General features: G+C 39.1%; 1 protein-coding gene across 15 annotated transcripts in view; it reads right to left on the reverse strand.

Moving 5' to 3' along the window:
- The window catches only part of MCTP1 (multiple C2 and transmembrane domain containing 1), a 477,029-nt gene that overhangs the window by 398,436 nt on the left and 61,098 nt on the right, over nt 1–17,495 (reverse strand). For 4 of the 15 annotated variants that reach the window (XM_073344523.1, XM_078852816.1, XM_073344520.1 and 1 more), the window contains exon 1: nt 942–1,026. The exons of 6 other annotated variants lie outside the window; for them this stretch is intronic. Coding sequence is in view for 4 of the 9 variants with exons in the window: in XM_073344516.2 (XP_073200617.1) it covers nt 942–1,025 (84 nt within the window). In the remaining 5 variants the exon portion in view is untranslated. Of the gene's footprint in view, nt 1–941; nt 1,108–3,662; nt 3,776–17,495 lie in introns of those variants that run through there. 5 more of the 15 variants (XM_073344516.2, XM_073344515.2, XM_073344517.2 and 2 more) reach the window with 5 other exon arrangements.

The raw sequence follows: 17,495 nt of genomic DNA on the forward strand, positions 1-17,495 counted from the left end.
GGCATAGGGGCACCAGTTTAATAATCCCGCTTATGGCGCCATAAATCCTAAGGACGGCCCTGGCCACCTTAATGCTCCTCTTTCCCCAGGATGCAAGGTCTGTGCTACACACTTAGATGCACAGCCTCCGGAATGTCACCCTGTACAGGTTGTTGAGGGAACAGGGGAATTTAGGGAACTGCCAGTTCCTTATTGTAGATCAAGATGAGTTAGAAGTGAGTTTTAATGCATATAGCAAAACTTGGAGAGCTCAGTGGTTTTTAAATTTACATGGAAAAACAAAAACAAATACTATCTTTAATTTAGTTGTCACAGATCAGAGCCTGTTGTGCCTTGTGAATACACCCCTGCTTGTGCTAGGCCTTGGAGCCACACCCAGACTAGATATCTCGGCTTCAGGGCCCCTGTTTTTTTGCTACAGCTCTTTCCGCAGGGCCAGTTTGGCTTGGTTCCCTGCAGGAGTCTTCCCCTTTGGAAGCCTGGTAAACAAAGAAAAAAAAATGCATGCAGTGATATAGTTCTGTCCTTTCAAAACAAATTATTATTTTGTCTACAGAAACACAACAGTTAGAGATATGGGTTAAAACAACAAAGAAAGTCTACATGCATGATTCTTAGCTTCCCCTTGCATAGTTAAGCAGGCCCTGCTTCACCCAGACATCCTTGGATTTAGGAGACTGATCTGACATACCTATGGTCCCTCTCTCTCTCCCCCAGAGTCTGTCCTTCCTTCCCTGTATGCTAGAGAAAAAACATCCTAAACATTTGTGACTTGAAAGACATACTCAGTTCAGGACCTGCTGTTTGAAAAGAAGCCTTTGGAAGTGGCAAGGTAGTTATATCAATTTCAAATTATGTCACAGGCAAATTTCAATCAAATTTTGATGTAAAGCAATAATAGTTCACAAGGAAAGCCTTTCAAAAGTAGTAAGATTCCTCACCTGGAATTTTCTCTGTGCTTCAAATGAATTTACAGTAGTTAGAACAACTTTATCAATCCTTCCTGTGTCTGTTAGGCAGAGCATCCCACCCAAAGGTGTTTTGACACCTCTCTAGGATTCTCATCTCTTGAACATGTGTTTCCTCAAACCAGTCCTTCTACAGCTGCTGAAAAAGAAACCTGACATTTGCTTAAAAATTCCCTTTGAATATCATGTATAAGAAATGACTTAACCAGATATAAATTAAGGGGGTGGGGGGGAGGGGGAAGAGGATAGCAGTTTTACACTGTTTTGTTTTTGTTACATGACTGCACTCAAAAAAAAAAAATCTACATTTGTAAGTTGTACTTTCATGATAAAGAGATTGCACTACAGTACTTGTATGAGGTGAATTGAAAAATACTAATTTATTTTTACAATGCAAATATTTGTAATAAAAATATAATGCAAGCACCGTAAACACTTTATATTGAATTCAACTACAACAGAATACATTTGAAATGGAGAAAAATATCCAAATATTTAATAAATTTCAATTGGGATTCTATTGTTTACAGTGCAATTAAAATGGTGATTAATCACAATTTTTTGAGTTAATCATGTGAGTTAACCGTGAATAAAATCGACAGCCCTTATATAAACTAATTGAGGGACTGTCCACAACTGGTAGCACTCAGCAGGCAAAAATAACTTAAGCAAATCCTTGAACATCTATTATAGCCAAGATATACCAGACTGGAAATTCTGGGGCAACTTCAGGTAAAATGGAAAAAGATTTTATTGAATAAAATAGACTGAATTAGTACAGGATTCTTTGTTATTTATTTTGAGGCAGTTTGTGATACACTGAGTAGCAACTAACTCTACATGTAGCCTTATCAATTTCAACGGAACACATGTGAGAAAGGGTGGCAGAATCTGGCCTTTTGTTTTTAAATTCAAAACACCCGGAGAACAAATTTCAAAAGGCATTATAACATATATTGTGCTCTACAGAATCAAAGAGCCAGTCAGGATACATAAACGCTCCCACTACAAAGCACTACAGAGCAAAGGTTATTGGGAATAGGGAATTGGGAATTACTTGAAAAGAAACAAAACCTTAGCTGGATTTTCAGATAAACAATTCAGCAGTTTTTACAACTCACACAATTCTATCTGGCTTTCACAGTCTCTAAAATCCCCAAGGTCTCAGCCACAGCCCTAATGATCTTGCTCATAAATGCACACACAGCTATCAGTTCATTTCTCTGGGCCAGTGCATATAGTGTGATACTATTAAACAGCAGCCAAGAATAGCTACAGGCCATGCCCATTCTCCAGCAAACCTCTTATGCCAGGAGCTGTGAAGGAGAGTGGCAAAGGGCTATTCCACCGGCTCTGCGCTACTTGGGGAAATCTTATGTTGAGGGTATCCCCTAGATCAGTGGTTCTCAACCGGGGTACGTGTACCCAAGGGTACATAGAGGTCTTCCAGGCAGTACATCAACTCATTTAGATATTTGCCTAGTTTACAGGAGGCTACATAAAAAGCAGTAGTGAAGTCAGTACAAACTAAAATTTCATAGGACTTGTATTTCACTGTGAAGTATATAGAATAGTATAAATGAGTACAATATTAATATTCCAATTGATTTATTTTATGATTATATGGTAAAAAATGAGAAAGTAAGCAATTTTTCAGTAATAGTGTGGTGTGACACTGTTTTTATGTCTGATTTTGTGAGAAAGTAGTTTAAGTGAGGTGTAACTTGCGGGTTCACAAGAGAAATCAGACTCCTGAAAGGGGTACAGTAGTCTGGAAAGGTTGAGAGGCACTGCCCTAGAGGTTGTTGCTGACCCCTTCATAGCAGCTGTGGTAGAACAGAGAATCAGCCTTGAAGTAAAATACCTTCTCTTTTTTCTCTTTGAAGGACTGTAATTTTCTATTCCCTCATTTGTCATCTGGCTTTTGAACTCCCTTGACTAAACCAGTGTGAGTGAGAGCAAGAGAGATGTGCATGCACAATTATAGGTTGAAAATTCAACCCTAGATGCGCTTTGTGCCCACATTTCTTCCTTCCCATTGCCCTCCCTAGAACTTGCTTCCCACAGATAGTGTGGAGGCTGCTGGAGCTCCTGAGGTCTCTTCCAACCCTGATATTCTATGATTCTAACAGCAGAAGCAAAGCGTAGACAGCCTCCAACAGGACCACAGACAAAAGAACTGAATTCTGACCGGGATATTTGCTGGCCAGTAAGGCCACCAAGAAAGGGGTGGCCTGAATGGAGTACCCATAGCTCTAGGTCTGAGGAGCCCCATGAGGTACAGTCACCTTTATATCTTTGGACTGACTGGACTGCCCATGGGATCTGTGTTAGGAACTCTTTAGTTGATCTTCATTGTAACTGTTAAAGTAATTGCCACTAAGATAACTGCATCTTTTATTTTCTGGCAGCCCAACTGTGAGCATTAATGGGAATCCACCAACCAGGAAGAGTCTGTAGGGCCTACTACCGGGAGCATATGTAGTTTTTGCCTCCAAACTCCTGGTACACAGAGCACACTACCAAACATCTAGAGGGGACTGGTGTACCACAACATTCAGAGCAGCACCTTGCAGTGGGAGTGGTTACAATATACATAATACACTGAAGGATCTGTAGCAGAGGTAGTTGTCTGTAGTACTGGCATAGTTAGCAGACTGTACGTTCTACAAATGGAACCTCTGAATACCTTACCTGGGGCAGGAGATTGACTCTCTTTTCTCCTCTATTATTCATTCATTCATTTGCTGTATACACACATTTGGAAAGCAAAGAGCTGCTCCTGTTTGAAGATACCACAAACACTTCTGAAATACAAATATGATAAAAAGCCAAATTCTTTCTGAAGCTCTGAAAATTCCAGCTGTTTATTTGCTCCTCTCTTTGTTTATTACACAAGGAGATCAACTTATTCATTCTGGATTCTAAGGAATAAATAACTCCCATCTTTCTGTTGCTTCAGCTGATGAAACCTCCTCCATCAGAAAGTTATTTTTCTTAATCCAATTTCTCATTTAAAAGTGGGACTCCGTTTCTTCTGGAATGGGTTCTCTTTTCCATAGCAAGCAAAGCATGCATTTATGATTTCTCTCAATAGTTAGGAGTATCTCATTTTGACAACTTGCAATTCTGTAATGCTAGCTACTGTACTTTGTCTTATGTCATCCCTGTGCCCCAAAAGGAGCACAAAGTAGACTATACCAACTTTGTCCACTCTTTTGGAACACAGCGCAACAATCTAATTGAAAACTATTTTAATTTAAGGCATTTCCACCAATTGTAACAAGAACAAATCCTTTCTGCTCTCCTCCACTATAACTTTTTACCCAGAACTGATGCAATCTAATTTTCCACTGGATGTGGGCAAGACAGTAAGTAGTTGGCATTAGACAAAGGATTTTTTTTTTCAAAAGTACATAAGTGACTTAGGTGCCTAAGACCCATTTTCAAACATGATTTGTACACTTAGGAGCATAAGTTTCACTGTCAGGTTCCTAAATGCCTTAATTACTTTTTGAAAATGGATTAGACTCTTAAGTATCTTAGATTTGGGGCAAAAGTTTCAAGAGCACCTTTTGCCCCCTTCCCGCCCAAAAAATGTTCCTATCAAAAAAGAAAGGAGTATATGATAAACATGCTTATTCTCTGGCAAGCGAAACAATTTGCAAATGGGCAATTACATTTTTAAACACACCGAAAATTAATTTAACATGAGAGAGATAAAACAAGATAAAACCGATAAAAAACCTACTATTTTATTTAACATATCTAGAAGGAGTTATAATACTCATAAAATTCTTGACAGTATAATCCAAAATCAGTTAGGGGTTCTTGGTTATTTAAACTGCTCACTGTAGTTTATCTAATCTATCATTACAAATCCATCCTCTTTTAAACTCCTTTAGCAGTGGCAAAGTTAAAAGGCATGCATCTGATGTGGCTCTCCCTATACTTCTATTGGACTCTTCCTTGTGCACATAGGCCTGGATCCACAAAGAGATTTTTAAGCACCTAGAAAGATGACTGGAACAATGGGATCCACAAAACCTGAATCAGGTGTCTAGACTCCCTATAAAAATGAATGGAGAGAGGTAGGTGCCTAAGAATGTGATCCACAAAAGCCAACATACTAGATAGGGAGCAGCCTAAGTTAGCTAATAGGAGATATGACCAGAGGGGTCTGTCTTAAGTCCCATTCCCTCAGAGTTCAGTGCCTAGTCAGGAAGGGAGGCACCAATCTCTGCTTGCATTCCACAGCCAGGAACTCTCTCCTTGAGTCAGGTGGCTTAGGTTCCTATGCTGTATCTTGCAAGAATGAGCTGGACAAGCACCTAACTCCATACAAACTGGTAAGAGGTGGTGGTGGCAGCAGTAGCCTCCCTTATAGCCTTTAGGCCAGAACCAGGTTAGGGAGACTGGGTCGTGGGCAGCCAGGCCTAGTGGTTGGAGTAAGGGTCAGCATCAGAGTTGAGTCTGGATGACGGAGCCAAGGGCCAGGGCAGAGTCAGAGACAGGAATCACAGCCAAAGTTCTGTCTAAACTAAGTGGGAGTTTAATCCGACATGAAGCATGCAGAGACTATTCTTCCTCTCAGGCTGAAAGTCTCAGTGAAAAGCATGAGACTATGTCTACACTTAAAACATAGACACTCCCTAGAGCGACAAGAGGGATTCTCCCATCACTGTAATTAATCCACTACCCCAAGAAGGGGTCATAGGTTGATAGAAGAATTCTTCCCTCATCATTATCACTGCAGCTTAACCTGGAAGAATCTTCGGTCTAATAAGCCCTCTTACTTTTGCCTGGAGCTCCATAACAGAGCTCTTTTTCAAGCAAAATTCACTGCTGGGCACACATCAACTTAAAATTCTCCTGTATCTAACAGTCAGCTATGGAAGACCATATGGAACATACTGTATATTAGAACCTAGTTATAGGTAGGGGCCCCATAAGACATTTCTAGGGCAGGCACTCTGAAGGTAGTTTTCATGAGAATAGAGCTCTCTGTTAGGAGATGCCACAAACCAACTGCTGTTCTTCCAAAACCAGACTTTGTCCAATAGACTTATATAATTATAAATCCTAGCAAAGTAGATGAATCAATGTCCAAAAAAACAAAAAAAAACAAAACCACAGGCGATAGGGCTGGAAGGGACCTCACTGTGGCAGGACCATATAAACCTAGACTGTCCTTGACAAGCATATATCTAACCTGTTCTTAAAAACATCCAGTGACAGGGATTCCACAAGCTCCTTTGGAAGCCTGTTCCAGAGCTTAACTACCCTCATAATTAGGGGGAAAAAAGTCTAGTATCCAACCTAAATCTGTCTTGCTGCAGATTAAGTCAGCAATGTGATGGTTCTGGTTCTACCTTCAGTGGACATGGAGAAAAAATTGATCACAGTCCTCTTTATAAACAGCCCTTAACATACTTAAAGACTGCCCCCCCCCGACCTTTTTTCTCAAGACTAAACACGCCCAGTTTTGTTTGTTTTTTTGTAGTCTTTTCTCATATGGTCAGGTTTTCTAAACCTTTTATCATTTTTGTTGACCTCCTCTGAATTCTCTCCAATTTGTCCACATCCTTCCTGGCATATGGCAGCCAGAATGGTATACAGAGCTCCAGCTGAGGCCTCATCAGTGCTGAGTAGAGCAGAACAACTACTTTGTGCGCCTTATATGTGATGCTTCTGTTAACATAGCCCAGAATTATATTAGTCTTCTTTGCAACTGCATCACATTGCTGACATTCAATTTGTGAGCCTCTATAACCTCCAAATCTTTTCTGAGCACAACTACCATCTAGCCAATTATTCCCCTTTCGAAGCATTTGATTACTCCTTCCTAAGTGAAGCACTTTGCATTTGCCTTTTACTGATTTTCATCATGTTGATTTTGCAGTTCTCCATATCAATTCTCCAATTTGCAAAAGATCATTTTGAATTCTAATCCTGTCCTTCAAAGTGTTTGCAATACCTCCCAGCCTCTGATCAACTGCAAGTTTTATAAGCATACTCTCCATTCCATTATCCAATCAATCATTAATGAAAATATTGAATACTGGACCCATGAAACCCCAAAGTTTCCCAGTTTGACAGCAAACCATTGATAATTACTCTGAGTAATTTTTCAACCAGTTGTGCACACACGCCTTATAGTAATTTTGTCTAGACTGCCTTTCCTTAGTTTATGAGAATGTGGGACTGTCAAAAACCTTACTTAAATCAAGATGCATCAAGTCTACTGCTTCCTCCCTATCCACTAGGCCAGAACTCTGTCAAAGAAGGAAATTAGGCTGGTTTAGCACGGTTTGTTCTTGACAAATCTATGCTGGCTATTCCTTACAACCCTATTGTCCTCTGGGTGCTTACAAAGTGATTGACATTTTCCCTCTTACTGGAATATATTTTGTCTAAATACTTAAATTAAGATGAAAATCTCTCTCTCCACTTTCGCTGCCCGCACAAGGACTGAGAGGATATCCTTTGGGTCAAACCCCAAGATTGGTTGCAAAGCTGCTTTTCTACAGTCACTGAATTTTAGAGAATCTAACCTATCGTTATTATATAGTCTCTTTATTAAAAGGAATATACGTTATAGCCTACATTTTTTTAAATGGATGCTTAAATTAGATTCCTACATCTATATTTAAGCATGTGAATGAGTGGGCTGAGCTCCTAGTGATGTCAGTGAAAGTTGCTGGGTGCTGAGTACTTTTGAAAATCAGGCTTCTTTATTTAAGTGTCCTAATATGGATTTGAGACTAATCCGAGGCACCCACTTTTGAAAATGTTTGCATATCTATGCTATGATTACAAAGACAGTATTACTGTAAACATCAACAGCGTGCAACTTTATAATATTGAGAAAAGAACATGTTTTACAAGGTGGATAAAAATCAATGTTTTTAAAAAAAATATATTTAAATTGGATTTTTTGATAAAATGCTTTGAGGAAAAACCTATCTAAAGATAGTTTTAATTAAGATATCTTTGAGCTATAATGTATCTCATCATGAAATAGGGATTATAAATTCTAATCCTATAGTATGAGACAATATATTCATGTAATGTTTAAGAAAAAAGTTTTGTAAATGAGTTCCAATAGTTCATGGATTAGGGACCCAACCTTATGGGGTTCAAAGGGCTTCTGTATAGAGTATTTAGGTTAATCTTTCTTTCTATCTACTGAATGGGACTCAGTGCTTAGTCTAGAAGATACTACCAGAGATGCTTCATTTTGCAGTTCTTAAACTCTGGATTTGTGTCTCCAGAGATAACATGCTTGTTAACAGCAAAAAAAGAAACAACAAAACAGACCTCAACCCTATTGTCCCTCTGCAAATTTGTGTACACAGAGTCAATTCCTTACCTCTCTCTAAAAGTGCAAAGTTTCAAAAAGTTTAATGAATAGAAATTGTTGGGGGTGGAATACAAATGGGACAAGCACTATCTCCAGCTCATTTTCTTGCAAATATTCTCAATACTCAATACCAGAGTCAAACCTTAACTGCTGAAGAAGAGGAGTTTGCTACGACATGGACATCCAGCAATCATCCCTCCATAATGCCAGCTATAATAAACTTCAGACCTAAGGGTGAACCATTCAAGAAATATGTTTGCAGATGATGTTTTAAAGAAAGATACCAGTGAACTGGTGGAAGTCACTTAAGCACTTGGATTCAGAGACTGTTGAAGTGATAATCTCACTTAAACAGCAGTAGCTTCTTCTGCCGGTGTAGAAAGAATATTTTCTTCCTTTGGATTAATTCATTCCAAGTAGAGAAATCATTTTGGGACCTGAAAAAGCAGGAAAGCTTGTTTTTCCTTCTCCAGATTATGAACAAAGAGGAAAATGAAGGTGAAAACGACTGAGTTAGCTGCAGAAGCCAGTATTTTCAGCTTCTCATGTTGACTTTGCTGACAGTCGATTTAATTTTTGTTTTGTTCTTTAATATTTCAGTTAACTATTTTAGTTAACAATTTTAACAAAAACAAACCTGATATTAAAAAACTTAAATGTTTAACTAAATTCAAAAGTTCATATGCTTGTTTTGTTATAATATTATATGTTTGCTGTTGAAGAAAAAAATCCAGAATGCATAACGTTGTTTTAGTTAAATAAAACAATTTAAATGTCTGTCCGTCTGATGTTCTCCTCCTAATACAGCATGGCAAGCAAATCCTCCAAATATTAATGATTAACCTGTTGAATTGGAGATAGTTCACCTCCCAATGACTTCAGAAATATCTGCTTCAATTACCTTTGGTAGATGAAATAACCAATCATTCATTTTCTGATATAGCCATAAAACTAATCTGAAAAATTTCAAAATAAATCACTTTAAAAATGTATAGTGTGTATCTTCTAAAAATGAAACCTACATCTATCTCTGAGTTGTGAAGAATATGTATTAAGGTTACACCAACCAACAAGAATGCACTTTTATGTAGAAATCCATGATGAAATAGTGTCTTCCTGACTAGTGATTTAAATCAAATCCACCCTATCGTTTTATCTGGCATATTTTTAAAATCACCAAGTTCATATTCACTGACTGTCCACTGCCAGACAGTATGCTCACTCTGACTATGAAGGACACAAATAAAAACATTTAACAATTTACTATGTATTACATTATTGTGTGGTCTTTTGGCAGAACTAGAGAAAAAGATTCTGGGCTAGGGTACAAACAATTCTCATATATATGATCACTGGGGAGGGGCAGAAGGAGTGCAATTTGGAGTCGTGGATGGGAAGAATTTGAGAGCTCTTCCCTTAAAGAAAGAAAATTTTTTTAAATTAAGATTCTCCTAGCATAGTGTTTTCTTCCTTCATTTTGATTTATACATTAATCATTGCAGTTATCTAGGGAAATGTAATACAATTTTAGAACAATGAATTTTGGATATTTATCCTTTAATATAGTGTGTGTATACTGAGAATGCTGCCATTTGTATCTTGTTCAGTTCAGGAAATCTGCAAAAAAAATTTTTATTTATTTATTTACATGGTGTCCTTGGCATTTGATTTCCTACCAGTGACACATAGCAAAGAAACTTCTCAGAATTGCAGTGTCATAAATAATAAGTTTCATTAAATAAAACAAAAAAAGCCATTTAAAATCAGAAAAAGAAAAATGTAGCAAAACCCACAACCTTCTTCACCTAACAGCAAGATCTAAAAAACTAATTTCATTTTTGTACTCTACAGTGTAAAATAAATTTAACATGGTCAGCATTTTATAATTCTACAATACACAGGACCCAGTTGCCGCTCTTTAAAGTTAAAATGAGTCATTAAATGGTATAATTTAGTTAGCCATTATATCTAGCCAATTTTTATCTTTGGCAGTATAAATTGCGAGTACAGTTAGCCACTTGTTTCTTCAAAATCACTGTTGTATGTAGAAATCAAGACAGATGAGCTGATATCTTTTATTGGAGGAACTTCTGTTGATGAGAGAGAAAAGTTTTCAAGCTTTAGAATGCCCAATGTGGACAGAATCTGGAGATTTTAGCTGTTTAAACTCTAGCAAATCTCAACTGAGACTATGTGAATTGCCTTTCTCCCCCCACAAGGCTTATAACTTCCTCAGATGTGGACAGTTTTTCATGGGGATGGCAAAAGGCACAGCCTTGACAGAAGAGCCAGCCTCAGACAAATTTCAAGTCCCTTCTCCAAAGCATGAGTTGCTAGAGCTTTCCAAGGAAAAGTTTGGCAGAATTTTTTTTAAACACTGAAAAACATTTTTCTCCAACCCTCATTCTCAGAAGTTGTCCGAACTGTTTTTTGACCTCAATGAGATTATTCACGGTGCATAAAGTTAAGTGTACAAATTCTGCAGGATTAAGTTCACTGGAAGTATCTGCATGTAAATATATTCATCTCTGTAGGTGTTTGCAGGGTTATGGCCTAAATAAGCCTACTTAGCACTTTTAACAATAAACCAAACAAAAACAAACAATTTGGCTTAATCCTGTGCCTGTTTAAATCAATGGCAAAACTCCAATGACTTCAAAAAGCACTGTATGCAGTTTTCAGAGTAACAGCCGCGTTAGTCTGTATTCGCAAAAAGAAAAGGGGTACTTGTGGCACCTTAGAGACTAACCAATTTATTTGAGCATGAGCTTTCGTGAGCTACAGCTCACTTCATCCGTAGCTCACGAAAGCTCATGCTCAAATAAATTGGTTAGTCTCTAAGGTGCCACAAGTACTCCTTTTCTTTTTACTGTATGCAGTGTTGTAGACATGTTGGTCTCAACATATGAGAGAGGCAAGGTAGGATAGGGGAGGTAATGTCCTTTATTGGCCTAACTTCCGTTGGTGGGAGACAAGCTTTCGAGCTTACAGAGAGCTCTTCTTTAGGTCTGGGAAAGCTTGAAAGCCCTGGAGAACTGGATTCTATCTCTGCATCTGCCACAGAGATCCTGTGTGATGCTGGAAAGGTTATTTAAACCAACCTTTTCACAGGTGGTCTCTAATTGTGTGCGCTCCTCATTTTCTGGGTGCTTGGTTTGATACCCTGGGGTCTGATTTGCAGAAGTGCTCAAATGAAGTCAATGGGAGCTGTGCTCTGAACATACGAAGTGCTAAATAATGCCATGAACACTGAAAAAATCAGGTCCTAGAGGTCTCATATTGGGCACCCAAAATGAATGGACACATTTTACCTTGCTCTCTATGCCTCAGTTCTCCACCTGTAAAATGGGGATAACAATCTCTCATGTCACAGGGATGTTGGGGAAATGCATTTGTGTGTTGGGAAAAACATTTGGATACTACAGTGATGAGTGCTATATAAAAAAGCCCATGAGGAAATTAATAAATCTGCTTTCAGAGCAGGGTTTGAATAGTGTGCAATTAAAAAGGCCTAGGGCCACCCCTTGTACAACAAGGAGAAAGAAAAAATGTTGAATAGTTGCTCATTAAATGAGTAGCATCCATTCAGTGCATTGAATGAGGCACAGGTCTTGAAGAAAATAGTATGTAATTATAGAATTAGACTGCATAATGCATACACAGAGGCAAACCATAATTCTGACATTTCCTAGCTTTTGAGTGTTTGACTTTGCAACCTTAATAATGTTTTAATACAGTTTTTATATGTAATGATTATACAAGGCAACTGAATATAGCATTCAGTGCTAGATACAAGATGTTTAACAATTTTTTGTACTTTAATATTACGATTCCTTATAAATCAGAGCTCTTTTTCCAGAGGATTTGTAATGAAAAAGTATATTCGCAGAGGAATTAAGTGAGGAAATTGACCTAACAAACAAGGATTTTGAATTTTTTTGGGGGGGGGGGGGGTGGAGATAGTTGAAGCATGCAACCCTCAGAACAGATCCCCACAGACCCCAAGATATGTAATGGACAGTCAGTCTATTCTATATATCTTATTTCTGAATGTCAGTGATTTCTACTTGTCCCTTTGACCATTTTTTCCTTTCAACATGAAAAACAAAAAGGTAAAAGTACCATAATTCAGTCACCTTCAGCACCAATCAAGAGTTAGGAAGCTTGCTACAGTAATTTGCCCAATCATTTAATTATAGCAAAACTTGTCTTAAAGTGTAATTCTGCTCTGATTGTGTAAAAGTGTCATAGTGGGACTGTTTGATTATTGTTCCTCAATGTCTTCTACATCAAATGTGCTCAGTTTTCAACTATAAAGATGGTATTTTTTTCCTAAATACCAGCTAAACAAACTCAACCTCATACTATATATATTTCAAGCTGGGTTCTGTCCTTCTTATACGTTATCACCAGTGATAAAGGCTCTCAAATAGTGCACAGCAATTCTTTTCCCATTAAGATTTTTTTTTTTTAAATTGATCAACTACATAAGGCCAATTTCTTCAGGTCAAATTCTGATTGCCATGTGTGCTGTTGTAATAATTGGACCTGCATTTTACCCTAATTGTGAGCTCAACTGTAAGAAGTGAGTGAAAGTTTATAAAGTGTCACAATAACCCATGACAAATGTTGAAAAGGTGCAAGAGCAAGACAGATTAAGTTAGACCAAAACAATAGAGGCCTACTTATATAACTCAAGGATTGTGTTAAGATCATGCCAGGTAAACAAAGTTTTGGACCAAAAATCAATGAATCAGGAGTGGTGTGTCAGATTTTAGGCTTAACTCATGGCCAAAATAATGAGATAGGCTGTTCTGCCATCACACCCCTTTTGGAGTCCCCAAAGAGACTTTGGGGGAACAGAAGACCACTGGCTATCTGAAAGGAGGAGAAGTGAGCTTCACCATGGCTGCCACCCCCATGGTCTCCTGGGTCCCCAGACCTCCTTCATCTTAATCCTGAGGGATATCCTGACATGACCTGGCCAGAGAGAAAGAGAGCGCCAGGGGTGCTGGAACTAGGCATACTGCGGAGTCCAGCAGCATCCCGCTTGAAGTGGTTTCCATTATAGCAAGGGTTTACAGTTTTGTTGAATGGCTTTCAGCACCCCCCACTCCCACCCACACTATAAAAAATTGTTCCAATGCTATTGGAGGGACCCAGATGACATCTTCACCTCCAGCAACTAATCCCAAATACCACCAGGGTATGAGCCTCTCTCCCCATCCCACGTGTTCTTTTCCTATCTCCTTTCTTCTTCTGTCCAATAAGAGTTTGAATTAGCCAACCAAGGCCTGGTCTACACTAGGGGGAGTGGGGGGCAAGCTAAGTCGGTTTAAGTTATGCAACTTCAGCTACAAAAATAGCGTAACTGAAGTTGACATACGTAGAGCTACTTACACTGCAGTAGGTCAACTGCTGACGCTCCCCCATCGACTCGACTCCGCCTACGCTTCTTGCTCCGGTGGAGTACCACGTCAACCGGAGAGCGCTCAGCAGTCGATTTATCGTGTCAGCAGTCGATTTATCGTGTCTTCGCTAGATGCGATAAATTGACCCCCGTTGGACCGATCACTCCAGAAGTAAGCGTAGACATGCCCCAAGACTACATATTTTTGCAACACTGCTAAGCCTGTGCGATCAAAAAGGCAGCTAAATGCAGTATCCCAAACAGTTAGCAAGTGAAAGTCAACACCAGAGACAGAGGCTGCATTTTCTACTTTTACTGTTCTTTTCATTCCTCTTGAGTGTTTGTCTCCCTTATTTTGTCTTCTAGAAAACTGGATAGGAGTTCAATAATGACAGCTCCAGCCCACCACTAAAAACTTCTTTCCCCAAAAAGAACACTTATCTTTAATACCATCTAAGACTCTCCAAACTCATCATCAGAAGCAAGCTCCCCAGAGTCTAGCACCCATCAATTCAAAGCAGCACCATACCCTGCCAGAACAGACGAAAATCCTGTAGACATCTCATTGCTGTGATGGTCAGCACCCTCCCTATGACATACTTTTCAAGGTCCATGGGGCCTACACATGCCTATCACAACATGTGTTTTACCTCATCCAGTGCACTAAATGCCCCCAAAACAAATATGTGGGTGAAACAAGACAGATAAATCACTGTGCTCTCAAAGGAACTCTCAGAAAAATAAGACAAAAACAACTTAACACCTGTGAGTGAACACTTTTCATAACCTATTAATTCCTCCCCCACCCCCACCTATCTATGACTGCACAGGTGTTAACTGGCCACTTAACACATATTGTAAGAGGCTATTCATGGTGAACTACTTATGCTAAATTTCAGAGTACCAGCCCTGTTAGTCTGTCTTCGCAAAAAGAAAAGGAGTACTTGTGGCACCTTAGAGACTAACCAATTTGAGCATGAGCTTTCGTGAGCTACAGCTCACTTCATCGGATGCATACCGTGGAAACTGCAGCAGACTTTATATACACACAGAGAATATGAAACAATACCTCCTCCCACCCCACTGTCCTGCTGGTAATAGCTTATCTAAAGTGATCATCAAGTTGGGCCATTTCCAGCACAAATCCAGGTTTTCTCACCCTCCACCCCCCCACACGATTATCATGCACATTGTGTAGAGAGTTGTCACTTTGGATGGGCTATCACCAGCAGGAGAGTGAATTTGTGGGGGGGGGGGGGGTGGAGGGTGAGAAAACCTAGATTTGTGCTGGAAATGGCCCAACTTGATGATCACTTTAGATAAGCTATTACCAGCAGGACAGTGGGGTGGGAGGAGGTATTGTTTCATTTTCTGTGTGTATATAAAGTCTGCTGCAGTTTCCACGGTATGCATCCGATGAAGTGAGCTGTAGCTCACGAAAGCTCATGCTCAAATAAATTGGTTAGTCTCTAAGGTGCCACAAGTACTCCTGTCAAGGTTCCTCCCCCACTCTGAACTCTAGGGTACAGATGTGGGGACCTGCATGAAAAACCTCCTAAGCTTATCTTTACCAGCTTAGGTCAAAACTTCCCCAAGGTACAAAATATTACCCCCGTTATCCTTGGAATGGCCGCTACCACCACCAAACTAATACTGGTTACTGGGGAAGAGCTGTTTGGACGCGTCCTTCCCCCCAAAATACTTCCCAAAACCTTGCACCCTACTTCCTGGACAAGGTTTGGTAAAAAGCCTCACCAATTCGCCTAGGTGACTACAGACCCAGACCCTTGGATCTTAAGAACAATGAACAATCCTCCCAACACTTGCACTCCCCCTTTCCTGGGAAATGTTGGATAAAAAGCCTCACCAATTTGCATAGGTGACCACAGACCCAAACCCTTGGATCTGAGAACAATGAAAAAGCATTCAGTGTTTTACAAGAAGACTTTTAATAAAAAATAGAAGTAAATAGAAATAAAGAAATCCCCCCTGTAAAATCAGGATGGTAGATATCTTACAGGGTAATTAGATTCAAAAACATAGAGAACCCCTCTAGGCAAAACCTTAAGTTACAAAAAAGATACACAGACAGAAATAGTTATTCTATTCAGCACAATTCTTTTCTCAGCCATTTAAAGAAATCATAATCTAACACATACCTAGCTAGATTACTTACTAAAAGTTCTAAGGCTCCATTCCTGTTCTGTCCCTGGCCAAGACGACTACAGACAGACACACAAACCCCTTGTTTCTCTCCCTCCTCCCAGCTTTTGAAAGTATCTTGTCTCCTCATTGGTCATTTTGGTCAGGTGCCAGCGAGGTTACCTTTAGCTTCTTAACCCTTTACAGGTGAGAGGAGCTTTCCCCTGGCCAGGAGGGATTTCAAAGGGGTTTACCCTTCCCTTTATATTTATGACAACTCCTTTTCTTTTTACTTATGCTAAAACAATCTTCCACCTTGTATTTAGCTTTGTCAGGGAATACCTTTCCCAGAGCTGAAGAAGAATTGTGTGTAAGCTCAAAAGTCTTTTTCACCCACAGAAGCTGGTCCAATAAAAGACATTGTGTCACCCACCTTGTTTACCTAAATATCCTGGGACCACCAAGACTACAGCACGACCACTGCCTAACTCTGGTGACACCTAAAATGCCTTAGCATCTACATTTTTCATTGTAAAAGACCCCTGAGCTAGTTCGATCATTCAAATTGCTCACTAGGTATATATGATAGAAACATATGAAAGTCAGGCCAGATCCTCAGCTTGTGTAAACTGATTTAGCTTTCTTAACTTTAATGGAACTATGCATATTTAAGCCAGTTGAGGATCTACTAGTGAATTTAATTCTCAGTAATAGAAGCAGTTGATATCAACAGTAATAATTAATGTAATCAAGTCAGATGAGTTCCAGGGAGTTCTTTAACCTAGAGTGAATAGATGTTGTCACTTAAAATTCCAAAACAAAGAAAATTAGCTTTCATTCAACTGCCTCATAAAATGAAATTGCTCCATCTCATCTTTGCTCCTTCTCTGTCTGGGTCAACCATCTGAATGACTCACAGAGAATTCCAGAGAGACTGCCCTGTAATTCAAGTCTGCCCACAGAAGTGATAAGAATGGAAGTAGTTCATCCTGCAGTGAATCTCCAGTTTCAGAATGATACAGGGAGAAATTTTTTAAATAGGAGGTTGGTAATCTCCATATACCTTAAAAGCTGGTAGTATTACTGTTTGGAAGGCTATTTGAAGGCTGGAAATTTTGCTGTTCTTGCACTTTCTACTTGGTGATTCAGACTAATATCAAACATACATACTTGTCACTAAAAGTAATCAACCTAAAAAGAATTCACCATTTGTACATCTACAGAGCAAGCATTATTTTGAATAAAAGACAACATATTACAAAACATTTTCATGTTACTGTTTATCAAGTGATATTTCTGACAGTCCTTAACTTCAAGATGTGATGTGAAAGGCTGTCAGTGGAAACTCATTTCTGTTCCTTCTACTTAGGAGAAGTGATACTGGTGTCAAAGTCAGTCTCCTAGCTTTTCATACTATTTCAATAAACACTTCTACCATCTTTAAGGCAAGATCCCTCCCACCTATAAGGAAAACTGCAGCACACTTTAGACATCCATAGCACTATTAAGCTTTCTAAAAAGGGCTTGCTCTCTCAGAGCAGTGGCAGACCCATGGCCTGAGAGAACATGTATACCACATTAAGAAACTGGTAAGGCAGCTGATTTATCATTG

The sequence above is a fragment of the Lepidochelys kempii genome, chromosome 5, assembly GCF_965140285.1.
Source record: "Lepidochelys kempii isolate rLepKem1 chromosome 5, rLepKem1.hap1, whole genome shotgun sequence".
NCBI lineage: Eukaryota > Metazoa > Chordata > Testudines > Cheloniidae > Lepidochelys > Lepidochelys kempii.